The sequence below is a fragment of the Solea senegalensis genome, linkage group LG17, assembly GCF_019176455.1.
Source record: "Solea senegalensis isolate Sse05_10M linkage group LG17, IFAPA_SoseM_1, whole genome shotgun sequence".
NCBI lineage: Eukaryota > Metazoa > Chordata > Actinopteri > Pleuronectiformes > Soleidae > Solea > Solea senegalensis.
In genome coordinates this window covers 19010293-19022627 of record NC_058037.1, presented here as the reverse complement: position 1 = coordinate 19022627, position 12335 = coordinate 19010293, and the positions used below count along the sequence as shown (strand labels likewise).

Sequence of the window (12335 nt, the reverse complement as noted above, 5' to 3'; positions counted from 1 at the left end):
TTGTCTCACAGGGAAGGAGTAACAAAGCAATATGTCCGCCAAGAAGCAGGCCACCGTTCTTGTTGCAGATTGTTAAGATATTAGTATTTTTCTCTGTCTAAATAAACACATTCATAACCATAAAATAGTTTATCATCACTTTAATTCCCTAATTTTAGCCAAAAGTGAGTTGCTGTTAGCAGTTTAGCTAGGTTCACCTACTAGCAAACAAATGTAGCCCTTCTTATAAAAAAAACAAAACAAACTCTGGTATTTTATGCATTAAAATGGTAGCGACGTTTCCACAGACTTAAGGCGGATCTTGGAACTTGTTAACTGGTCACAGAAAAGACAAAAGTGCTATTAAAGAAACTTGAAAAAACAAAAGTGTTATGCTAGGAGCAGCCATGTTGAATTGCTAACTCAGTTCGTTAATGACTTGGAATTCTAACTTCAGGAGGTGCTCCAGTGGAAACTGTTGGAAAATGTCTATTTTGAGGTGAGGTGAGAGGTTGTTTTTTTGTCAGATAAATGCACGGCGTTCTCACTTACAAAGTTTTATTCATTCAAAATCATGTCAAAGAACTGGAAGTCCTCGGGGCATCAACATTACAAAAAATTACTTATTGAAAAAAAGCGTGCATAGAATAAATATCTAAGTAGAGAGTCACTGTTATATATATATTTTAAATAATAATCCACATTTTGCTGCTGTTTTAAGCAGTTTTAAGTCTTTGTGTGTCCATTGTCACCCGTCATTCACTTCATCCACTCCACTCTGCTTCTTTTCGCCCAAAACCATCCCAGAGTGTCGGTGTGTACGTACATTCAGTGTCAGTGTCATTGTACTCCTCCAGCGCCCATGAACACTGTGTTGATGGGAGGCAGCGACGACACCAGGTCCTGCACGTTGGCAGACGACGTCACCCCCTGCTGGGACAAGAGCGCGTCCTGCGACGTGAACGGAGACGCGACTCCAAACATGCAGGGGGCGGATCCTGACGGCGGGAGGGAATGATCTGATGGGGAAATAAAAATACTTAAAAAGAGATTTTGACACATAACATTTTTTTTGTATGTTTATTTTTACGTATTTACCTTGTGTTTTTTAAATTATTAAATCAATTTTATATGTTATTTTTCAGAAGGGTATTTATTCATTTAATGAATAAATAAATCTAATTGTTTTTTTTAACCCTTTAACACCCAAGCCTCAAAATGTCCTTTGTGCTTTTGTCCATTTGTCCAGAAAACCTTTCAATATCTGGCAGTTATTTACAACTTAAAATAGTGTATTAAGAATTTAAAATGAAGGCAACCTAAAAGTTTTATTTAGAAAAAACACTGTCGTTGTACATGAACACCAGAGTTTATGTGTTAAATTTGAAATTTGAACAGCATAAAACACATTTGAATAATATTTGTTTGAGTCTCTGTCTCAATGTCCAAAAACAGGTCAAAAATGTAAAACTATACACAGGCACTTTTCCAACCAGCTTTCAGAAACCGTTGGAATTTTTATTCCGAACTGTCGGGTAATTACGGTAACACAAAGTGCGCAAACGTGTTGTCTGCGATGCGCTCGGTGTACACTCAATGTATCTGTATCTCGGTGTACACTTAATGTATCTGAGATTCAGAATTATTGGGCAAAGTTTAACAGGTTTTTGTGCATTTTCAATCCACGAGAAATGCAAAGAAGGAAGTGGAAAGTAATAATTGTGATTGCAAACCTGCTCCAGTGTCCGTCTCCGTGAAATAGGCTCCTGCTGTTTTCCGTCCCGGTTCGTCCAGGATGTTGAGAGGATCGTGGACCTCGGAGAACGTCGTGGAGAACGGACGCAGGCTGCTGACGCTGCTGATCACGGACACGTGCTGGTCGACCAGCGACGCGATCCGCTGGCTGTCCACGTAGCTGCTGTTGCCATAGTAACCTGACGTTGGGGGAACGTTTGGAAATGAGATCTTGTTTTCAAAAAAACTGAAAGGATTTTAGGAGTTACATGCACCTGCCCTAAAAATGTATCCTGACCAGAGTATAGAGTTCTGTAGAACACCCCACTTAATCCAACATTAAAACATCGGCGCAAACATTCTTACCAGTGTGTCCCGCAGCAGAGTGCGTCTGTCCCTGGCACCCCCCACTGGGGTGGTTCAGTCCCGCCACGACAAAGCCAAACCCCTCAGTCGAGTCCAGAATCTGAGCTGAAGTCTGAGCGTCCAGTTCCTGCTCAGTCTGAGCCGGGTCTGGACCTGAGGTGTAGCCGGACATGGGTCTGAGCGCGGAGCCGTATGGCGTCATGGAGCAGTTGTTGCTGCCGCTGGATGAAGGATGATGATGATGATGATGGTGATGATTGTAGAACAAGTCTTTACTCAGCTGCTGGTCGTTAAAGGACGGATATCGAGAGAGGTGATAGGTCAGGGAGGACGTCTGCGACGGGACTGAAGACAGACACTGATTCTGGGACTGAGGCCTAAAACACAGACGGACACATGACTTCAGACTTTATGATGATAACAACAGGATGGATTTTATTAAGCATATTCTATTTCGTTGTAGTTTTAGTCAAATTTGATTTTGACCTGGGTGCGGGTTGGTAGTTTGAGTTCGAGGAACCGCCGGCTGGAGGGAAGTAACTGGGGCTGGTCTGAGCCAGACAGTGGTACAGGGTTTCCTGGTATGAAGAGCAGGGGCTGGGCTGCGTCATTGCACTGAGAGAGGAGAGGTACGAGGAAGAGGAGGTGGAGGTGGAGCAGGTGGAGGACGAAGAGGACGACATCAGGAGTCTGGCTCCTGCCATGGGCCCCTGGTTGATGACGGAGCCTCGGTGCACAAGCGCTGCTGGAGAGATAGGGGGCGTCATGAGGGGGGCGCTGACCTGAGAGAAGTCCATCTGACCACCTGAGGACCAAGTGAGAACACGTGAGGACTTGTGAGGACAAATTATGACACATAAGGACCATGTGAGGACACATTAGGATATTTGAGGACCACTCGAGGACACATGAAGCCCAAAAAGGACAAACGAGAAACACGTGAGGACACATAAGGACACATGATGACCATGTGACAAAATATAAAGACTATTCAAGGACATTTAAGACTATTCAAGGACACTTTACCTGACAGAGAGAAAGCAGCAGTGTCTGTCCCCGGGTAAACGGCTGCGTTCGTGTCCAGACTCTGTTGTTGACTGATGGACAGGGACATGTAGGCGTGTTCTCCCAGAGACTCGTTCTTCACCGACTGGTCGACGGCGGCGTTTGCCTTGTTGCGGTTGGCGAGAAAACAGGAACTGGGCGACGCCATGAACGTGGCTTTACTGGCATCTGAGACGGAGATGAACGAGGTCTGTTTAAATGTGCTTTTATGCCACTATTAAAGTGTTAAGAGTTAAAGGACTCGTAGGCGTTCATGTTTTCTCGTTCGCTGTGTTCTTCTGTGTGTTTACCTGAGTTCTTCATGTATCTGTCCAGAAGGTTCTGCAGGTCCTGCTCCTTGTCGTTGTTGAACTGAGTCTCCAGAGCCAAGAGGATGTACTCGTCCAAGAGCATCCTGATCAGATGGAAGGAACCTGCGGCGGGGGGAAGAAAGAAAGGTCACAGCAGATAATCAGATAATTGAACAGTGGACAGCTGACGCCTCAGCGTAAGATTCATCTACACAGTCCTCGGTTTGACCTTTATGTTTGTTTCACCTGAGAGGTCACAGGATTAAAAACCTGCTGTGTTTGAGCTTCACTGTGACGTCAGAGAGAGAAAGAGAGAGAGAGAGAGAGAGAGTCACCACATGGTCAGTGTTTATTCATGTACACAAAGTGTGTGTGTGTGTGTGTGTTTGAACAGAGACCACACGACCCCCAGATAAGACTTCGGTAAATAAAGGTGAGTCTGGTGGCCATTACAATTTATGGTGCTATTGTAGCAGTGTGTGTGTGTGTGTGTATGTGTGTGTGTTTCAGGTATTACTCATGTTGTGAGGACCTAACAATCTGTTTACATTATGGGGACAGAAATCAAGTCCCCATAATTTATGGGGACTTTTTAAGGTCGAGACATAGGTTACAGTTATGCTAAGGTAAGTCCTCTGAAGTCATGGAAATCTTCATCAGGACATCTGGTCCTTAAGGAGCTTTCTGAGGGTTAAGGCTCAATTTTAGGGTTGAGCACTGAAATGTGATAGATAAGGTTAGGGTAAGGTGCTTGTCAGGACCAGTAGTCCCCATGGAGACTAAACCCTGGTTCTAATTCATAATTTTTCCAGGAACTGGTAAAGTTTATGGCCAAATAAAGGCTCATGTGAAACTATCCGGTTCAGTTTTTGTTTACTGAAGAAGACTTTTAAGACTCTTCAAGGGTAACTAAACCCCCCTTTTATGAAGCGAACGCTGCCCAATGCCTGAAAAATGCCAAAAAAGTGGGCTGAGAGCTGAGTGAGGAAGAAGTCTGGGACCACAAGCCCCGCACCAGTTGGACAAGAGGGTGACGAAAGAACTGGATTAAGAATGACAATGTCAAAATTTGAATGCACTAGCTGGTGTTTGACCAAAGAGGGCAGTAAATACACCATCTTTTTATCACAACATATTAAAACAGCGGTTTAAGGGTTTAGTTACACTTTTTATAAATAAAACGTGCAGCCCTATTTTGGTGTACAATCAGTTGACCATAAAAAAAATCCTCACATTTGAGAGTTGAGTTTGAGGATTTTCTCACCAAAGCTGGAGGCGTTGTTGAGTGTGAGGCTGTGCATCACTCTGGCACCAAAGAAACTCCACCTGAGCAGGAAATCCTGCGCGCGCTTCTTCACTGTCCGACCGCTTTGTTTCCCAGGCTTATTCACACAGACAGAGAGAGAGAGACAGAGAGAGAGAGAGACAGAGAGACAGAGAGACAGAGAGAGAGAGCACAGAGAGGCAAAGACAATGCAGTGTGTCCACACAAATATGAGTACACACACACACACACACACACACACACACACACACACACACACACACACACACACACACACACACACACACACACACACAGGCACACACACAGGCACACAGACAGCTGTTACCTTGATGACTTTGTGCTCCAGCACAGAGTCCAGCCACTCGATGAAAGACTCCACGGTGGCGTTTTTCCTCAGCAGCTCCTTCAGCTCCTGAAACACGGTGATGGAGTCGTCTAAAGAAAAATCGAGGAAGGTTTACTACGATTAAAAACTAATTTGTATTAAGTCTCTCTCTTCTGTCTCTACTTTGCCTCCCTCATTTCCTTTCACCACAACCGGCCGAGGCAGATCTGTCACATAGTGTCTGCTCATTGTGTGAACTCTCTCTATAATATTGTAAAGACTTGAATTATGAAGTTCTGTGTAGGTTTGCCTACAAAAATCGTCCTTTATCAAATATGGTTTGAAAGTATCTTACACTCAGAGTAAATGTCTGGCTCTTGGTCTCCTGTGGTGCTGATGTTAAGCAGCGGTTGTGAGCTGATGCTGTTCAGATCCACGTTATCGATATCCAACACCATGCTGGTGACCACAGCCTGGTCGAACAGCGCTGGGCGGGCTATCTGGAAGAAAAAACAAACAAATAATTGATTTTACACTTAGATTTTGTTAGACGTTATTTCTTCTTCAGTGGTGTTTGTACCTGCGCCAGGTGTAAGAACGACGTCTGTCTCCTCAGGGAGGAGACGAAGCGGCGAGCGATGGGGAGTTTCTTCGCAGCTAGACCTTCTGGGAGGTTCTCCAGGGAGGAGGACAACCAGTGTTCCCAGTGTTTGGCAAAGTTACGAATATCTGCCAACAGACTGGTGAAACCAGTGGAATCAGAGCACTTTGGTTATAAATAACAAATGTTCTCTCTGATTTTTCAGCCTCTTCTGGTTTCTCTGCTTCATACAACAAAGAAAATCATTAATTCTCAATTTTTGGTTTGTGGACAAAACAAAACATTTGAGGAGATCATAATTAACATTTTATGGAGCAAACGATTACTTGGCTCACAATAACAAAACAAAATAGTCTCAAGAGGATGAAGTGAAAGTGACAAACCTTTCGGGCATCTCCTGCATCGTAGCAGGAATCAGAACATCGGTTAAAACCTGAGGAAATAAACGACACATTTATAGAAATAGGAGTAAAAGAACGATGAAGAGTCCAAATAATGTATATTTTTCACTTTGTTATAAGAGAGTTCTTTTCTCCCCAATGGTGCCTAGTGTTTGCTCATTGTGTGAATTGTTGGGTTTCTCTGCTCTCTATAATATTGTAAAGGTTTTTGCCTTGAGATAATGCATGTTGTGATTTGGAGCTATACATATACAATTGAATTGAATTGTTAATAAATAGCACATATTTTCCACTTTCATGGGGACATTTAACAGGATTTTACCTTGAAAATGTCAGTGTTTGGAGATACACACTTGTGATTATTAAAAGAAATATACAATATGAAATCTCAACCTTGTATAAAATGGAGTCGCAGACGCAGAAGATGTCGACGATGACAGGGTTTTCCAGCAGAGGCAGCAAGTGGTCGGGCATTCCCTGCCAGAAGTGGAGCAGAAAATTCTGGATCTGTAAAAACAAAGAAAGAAAAGAAAAGGCGTCGTAACTCTTTAATTTTCAGTGTGAAATGAATAAAACGTTGTCTTAATGACAATCACCTCCTCAAAGTTGACGTTGATGGCGTTGTCCAGGATGCACTGACAGTGTGTTTTGTACATCATGATCAGAGTGTCCACCTGCACACGGACAATGAAGACCAGACATGAGAGTCCACCCAAACATTAATCATTACACAAAGAAATGTCCATCTTTCCATTTGGCTTCTTGACAGTGTGAATCAACCATCCTCCTTAATTGTCTCCGTATTTTGATTTAAATCAACCGTTCAACACATTTTTTTAGGCTGCTGTCTTTCTCAGGATGAAATTCAAATAATCACATTTTTCGTAGTAATTTCATGTTGTGGATTTCAGTCTTTACTAGTTTATCTGCTCGTTAATTATGACAATAAACATAATTTATGGACCGATAACTTGTAATTTTTCATGGGACACACCAGTCAATATTTAAAAAACAATGTTGTGATATTTTATGGTTTAAACGGCTAATAAATTAGATTAAAAAAAACAACCCAAGATTGATCAATAATTTAGAGAATAATCACTTTAATCTGTGCAGCTCCAGTCAAATCCTACTGACAAACTCAGTCATTTTAAAAAGTTATTGCATTTTAGGTGGAATCACAAGAAAAGCAAATACTGTATATATGCATGTAGTACATGAAGAAAAACACTGAGGAGAAAATAAGAAATGATGACTTGATCTTGTGACTTTCCTGGTATAAACAAAAATGTTGTGGCTTCAAAGTGAATTTTATATTGTTTGTATAATCTTCTACATTAAGATTGGAATGGTGCCAAACACACACCATGTTTTATTATTCTTTATAAAGATTTATTGAATACATACAATTTAGAAATCGATTAATCGGATTGAGGTTTTCTCATTTTTTCAGCCTCTTAAATGTGAATATTTTCATTTGACAGAGAATTCATTAAAAATTTAAGAACATCATCATTTCATATTCATATTTTGTGACTTTTGGGAAGTTGAACATGCCAGACAACAAGTCAAGACACACATGGAGTCTGATTGACTGTCTAGAGCTAGACGACATCTCTGAAACATGTTTATGTCAAAATGTCTTAAGAAAAGAATAATTATGTATTGTATGATGAAAATATGTATTCTGTGGATAATGGGGGCGGGACTAGATAAGCTTTTTGCCTCTCCCACTTTCCCTTTCGGTTATGTGTATTGTGTGAACGACACTCTGATGATGTGTGATGATGAGTGATCTAACTGACATGACTGAAATAAACGTATAAATAAATACATTTCTAGGTTTGAGAAACTCCGATCACCATTTTTACAACATCTAATTAATGGAGAAAATATTAGACGGATTAATCAGTAATGAAAATAATCTTTAGTTGCAGCCCTGTACATAGTAGATACTGTGTGTGTGTGTGTGTTGTCAGTGATGTTCTCCTGGTTCCTCACTGACCTTCTCTCTGGAGACGTTTCCCTGCAGCAGCAGATGTTGAGTATTTGGAAACTCGGGGAGTAAAGTTCCAGTTTTTGAGCTCAGAGAGTATTTCCTGGTGAAACCACCCTGAAAAATACACACACAAACAGCCTGTCTGTCAAATGATGTTTCGATCAATCCTGATAATTATTAGTTTGTTGTTGTTTTTTTTAAATGGGATAAAAAAAAAAGATAATCCATACATTATTTACCTCATTCTTGAGTTTGCTCCCTGAAAATCTGCGATGATAGACAAACAAATGTGACCTCGATCAAATGTTTAAAGTGATTTCAGTACTGAAGAAATAGATATTTACCATTAGTTTTCCCCACATTTAAGGAACAAAACCTTTATATGTCATGTACTAAGGATGAATATGAGTCACTGTGCACCGTTACAGACAATAAAACACCATAATGGTTGATGAGTAACAGACTGAAGAGACAGAAAAGACAGGAAAGATTACCTGGTCAAACCTTTTCCAGAATACACAGAGTGATAATATGCGCTGCTCTCTTTGATGCCAATTCCGTAATAATGATATCTGTTAAATGTCAAGAGCGAAGGCATCAAATGACATGAGCATTGCGTTGAAGATCTAAAGACATGTTTGTTTGTTTTTGCATTTACTTGGAGTGTCCTCTGGTGCCGAGTCTCCTCGTCGTCAGGAGAGGAAACTTCTGTCGGATCGTCTGACGAGAAACACAAGAAATTCTGATTATTATTATTATTAAGTCAAAATCTAACCCTTAGCCCCTCACATGAAACACACGTAAAAACTCTATTTTCTATATGTTTTTTAGACAGGAAGTAACAAGCGAACAAATCGTGTTTCCAGTTCAGTTATTTATGTATTTTTGTAAACTACGATTCAGTCTCAGCTGTCAAACGTGACATTTCACGTCAGGAAATAATCTTCGCTAATATGGAGGAAGGTGTTCAGATGATTTGGTTTGATTTTAAATTACAGTCTTTGATCAAAGAAATAAAATACCTTTCCGAACGTGGCAGCACACGCTGGCTCCAGCTTCTCTTTGCGGCAGAAATCCAGGTAGTGAGCGTAGAGAATACAGCGAGGCAAACACACGCCTTCACACACGATGTAGTTCTCCTCCAGCCTGTCGATAAAATGTCGGCGGCAAAGTCGACAAATTGTTAAAAGCAAATTAAAAAACCTATAATACTGTATTTTTACTGAAATAGAGGCAGAAACGAAAGAAACATGCAAGCTGCTGTAAGCTGTTGTTGTTGTTAGAGTTTCATTTCCCTGAAGTCAGACTTGTTCAACAGAGATGTAAAAAAAAATCAAAGATTCAAAGATTTGCTCATAGAAATGAAAAACTTTTCTGAACTAAATCTATTAACTGCTGTAATCAGTTTGAGCCTTTTTCTCCTTTTTTCATTGTTTGGAAAACTGACTTTTGAAGGAGAAAAACTGAGTGAATCAAAGTCACAGCTGAGTCCTGAGCTTGTGATGATGATGACGACTCTTCCTCTTTTCAGTGAATTTCAGCACCTTCCATTTTAATAATTCTATTTCCTCTTGTGTTTATACAGTGCTGCAACTAAAGATTATTTTCATTACTGATTAATCCGTCTAATATTTATGGTTTGTGGATAAGAATTTGACATTTGAAGAGGCTGATAATACATTTAGGAAGACACGGTTAGCGTTATGTCACCATTTCATTACATTTTATGGTGTAAGAAAACTAACAATTAAAATTAATTTTAAAAATTAACGAAAATAATCATAACATTATAAAACTGGACATGCCAGAATAAAGTCTGGAGGTCTAAGACTAAATGCTATAGAAACAGCTTTGTTCATGCTGCGAGTTCTCCTTCAAATAAATCTTAAAAATGTATTGGCCCCATTTTTTTTAGCTTACTTATGATAGATAGATAGATACTTTATTCATCTTATTTATTGGATGGCAGACTTTTTAAATTCAGTTTTAATGATTCAATGTCCATTCTTGGTTTTAAGCTGTGTCAACAAAACAAATGTGTAAATAAAACTTGCCTGAACCAGAACCTGAGAAGACGAGGCTACATGTTGATACATGATTCACTGCTGCTTTAATTTAATAGTAGAAGAATGTGACGTCGACGTGACTCTCGTACCACTGCAGCGTGAGCTGCGTCTGTTTCTTCTTGTCCTTGATGATCTGACTGATGCTCTTCCTGGAGGACGAGATGCTCTGTTTACTGATGCTCAGGTCGGCGTTGAAGTCCACCAGGTCCTGGTCTTCTTCAGAGGACGGCGTCTCGTTGCTGTCCTCGGCTTCTGAGAGAAAAATCACACAAGGAACAATCTGGGTCCTGGATTTTCATCGTATAAAATGTCATCGTTTCTTTGCTCCTCTATGGAAATAAATTCAATTTGAGATTTGAAGGTTGGAAACACATTTAGGAAGACACATTAAGTTAACTTTATGACATCTGTTGGACCAAGAAAGTAATGAATGCATCAAAATAAATAATGAAAATAACCTTTAGTTGTAGCCTTAGTTTACACAAATGCTGAGAAATGCTTCCTGTTCATCAGACACAGCACTGTGAGCGATTAACGGAAACGTCCGACATTTTATTTCAATTGTACGCGCACGTTTGCGGGAACCTCACATTCCTCAAATATTTTATCTCTTAAAACTGGGACATTTGAGTTTTTGGGCTTTTGTGCTTTAGCTAATTGATTTCTGCTTTGCACTGAAAGTGCTTCATTTAAAAAATGAATAATAATAATCAAAAGAAATTAGAAGGAAAACCAAAAAGAAAATTCGAAAACGTACAATTAAGAACAGAGGGAAAGTGTCACCGTGCCACTGAATTTTTTATACGCCATTCTAAATAAACATGTTTTGAGTTTAAAAACTCCCAGGTCGGTGATGGAATGCAAATCAGAGGTTAAAGGTCAGGAGCAGCGACAGCAAAACAACGGTCTCCGCACCGTTTGTCATTTTCACGCATCGTTAAAATCTCTGCTGAATAACGTGCAGCGAGGCCGTTAATGGCTTTAAAAACAAAGAGTGAAAATCTTTTTTTAAAATGAATCGGCAGCAACTAAAGTTGATATAAAACTCTTAATTACTGGTGCTGCTGTTGCCACAGTGGTGGAGCTTTAGTAAATAATGATTTGTGTGAAGAAGTAAAGAGGTATTTTTTGTCTTTTTCTGGACAATGTTTTTCTCCTCACTCTGCACTGACGAAGGAAACAAACCTGGAAAACCATTGCAAAGCCGTTTAACAATGATTTAAATTAACAATAAAAACCTAACAAGTGAAATAAAGGAATTCAAAAAACAAAAGATCTGTATATTTCTGTGCACTTTTTTATTTATCCAATTAATCTAACCAAAATGTATCCGTTAGCGTAAAAATATTTTGACTTTCAGCCACAGAAAAAGCAAACAACTTTTTACAAACACTTTTTAAACACGTTTTAATCCTTGATCCTGTTTCAATACTTAATATGTTCTTTTTCAAACTAAAATATGTATAAACTGGTGTGTAATTTTTGTGTTTTTTTTTTTTATTATAAGTGCCTTTTAAAACACTATATAAATATGAGTATCATATAAGTATGATTATAATTGAGTTATTTAAATTTTATAATATATCTTTATTGATTGCTTTCATTTTAGTCATTTTTACTTTTTGTTGCTTTAGTTTTTAAAAACACATACATTTGAGGTTTGACCTGTGGTTATAGCACCATCATGTGGTTTATTGGTGTTACTGTTTTGGTTTATTTTTACCTGAGAAAACGTGGAATTGATATAGATTAAATTTGGAAATAAATATTTTGACTGCTTTCAAGAAACATAACAAATCGCAATGATATTAAAATTCAGATTACTTCAGATTACTGTTATCATATTAACTGTAAATGTTGTCATTGTTTTATTACCTGATTTAATCCCAGAATCATCCTCCTGAGGAATGTGCGTCTGTCCGTTAAAGTCTGCATGCTTTCCCTCCGGCGAGCTGCACAAAGATTTGGTTAAAGAGTGAATGAGAAAAACTCCGTCTCTGGCCGAGCTGTCGCTGCTGCGCTTCATCGGCATCACGTCCGAGTCAAATTATATACAAAAGAAGAAGAAGAAAAAGAAGGACACACGATGACAGGTTTAACGTGGGAGAAAAATAAGTCTGTCCTTAAAGACGCCGACTATGATCCTTCAAAGCATCCTCCACTCAAGTCCAGCAATAGAAAAATATCACCAGTGTCGTCTCCAGCATGTTTTTATGAATTT

General features: G+C 39.5%; 1 protein-coding gene across 1 annotated transcript; it reads right to left on the bottom strand.

The window, feature by feature from the left end:
* Window positions 1-401: 401 nt before the first annotated feature.
* rfx6 (regulatory factor X, 6) lies at window positions 402-12146 on the bottom strand. The gene is made up of 20 exons (XM_044048709.1): window positions 11990-12146; window positions 10204-10366; window positions 9071-9194; window positions 8707-8768; window positions 8543-8620; window positions 8288-8315; window positions 8055-8162; window positions 6646-6723; window positions 6443-6556; window positions 6032-6081; window positions 5628-5787; window positions 5403-5547; window positions 5048-5157; window positions 4699-4816; window positions 3435-3557; window positions 3106-3312; window positions 2566-2884; window positions 2080-2456; window positions 1713-1913; window positions 402-998 (listed from the first exon to the last, which is right to left on the bottom strand). The coding sequence occupies exons 1-20, from the start codon at window positions 12144-12146 to the stop codon at window positions 820-822; spliced, it is 2901 nt and encodes a 966-aa protein (XP_043904644.1). The 3' UTR covers window positions 402-819.
* Window positions 12147-12335: the final 189 nt, after the last annotated feature.

What these genes read in the sequence shown, in the direction of transcription:
- rfx6 (XM_044048709.1), bottom strand. Translation starts at nt 12,146, where the DNA reads ATGCCGATGAAGCGCAGCAGCGACAGCTCGGCCAGAGACGGAGTTTTT. An exon ending in CAGATACATGAAGAACTCAG is followed by an intron (nt 3,313 to 3,434) that starts GTAAACACACAG and finishes TCTCCGTCTCAG; the next exon opens with ATGCCAGTAAAGCCACGTTC. An exon ending in AACTACCAACCCGCACCCAG is followed by an intron (nt 2,457 to 2,565) that starts GTCAAAATCAAA and finishes TCTGTGTTTTAG; the next exon opens with GCCTCAGTCCCAGAATCAGT.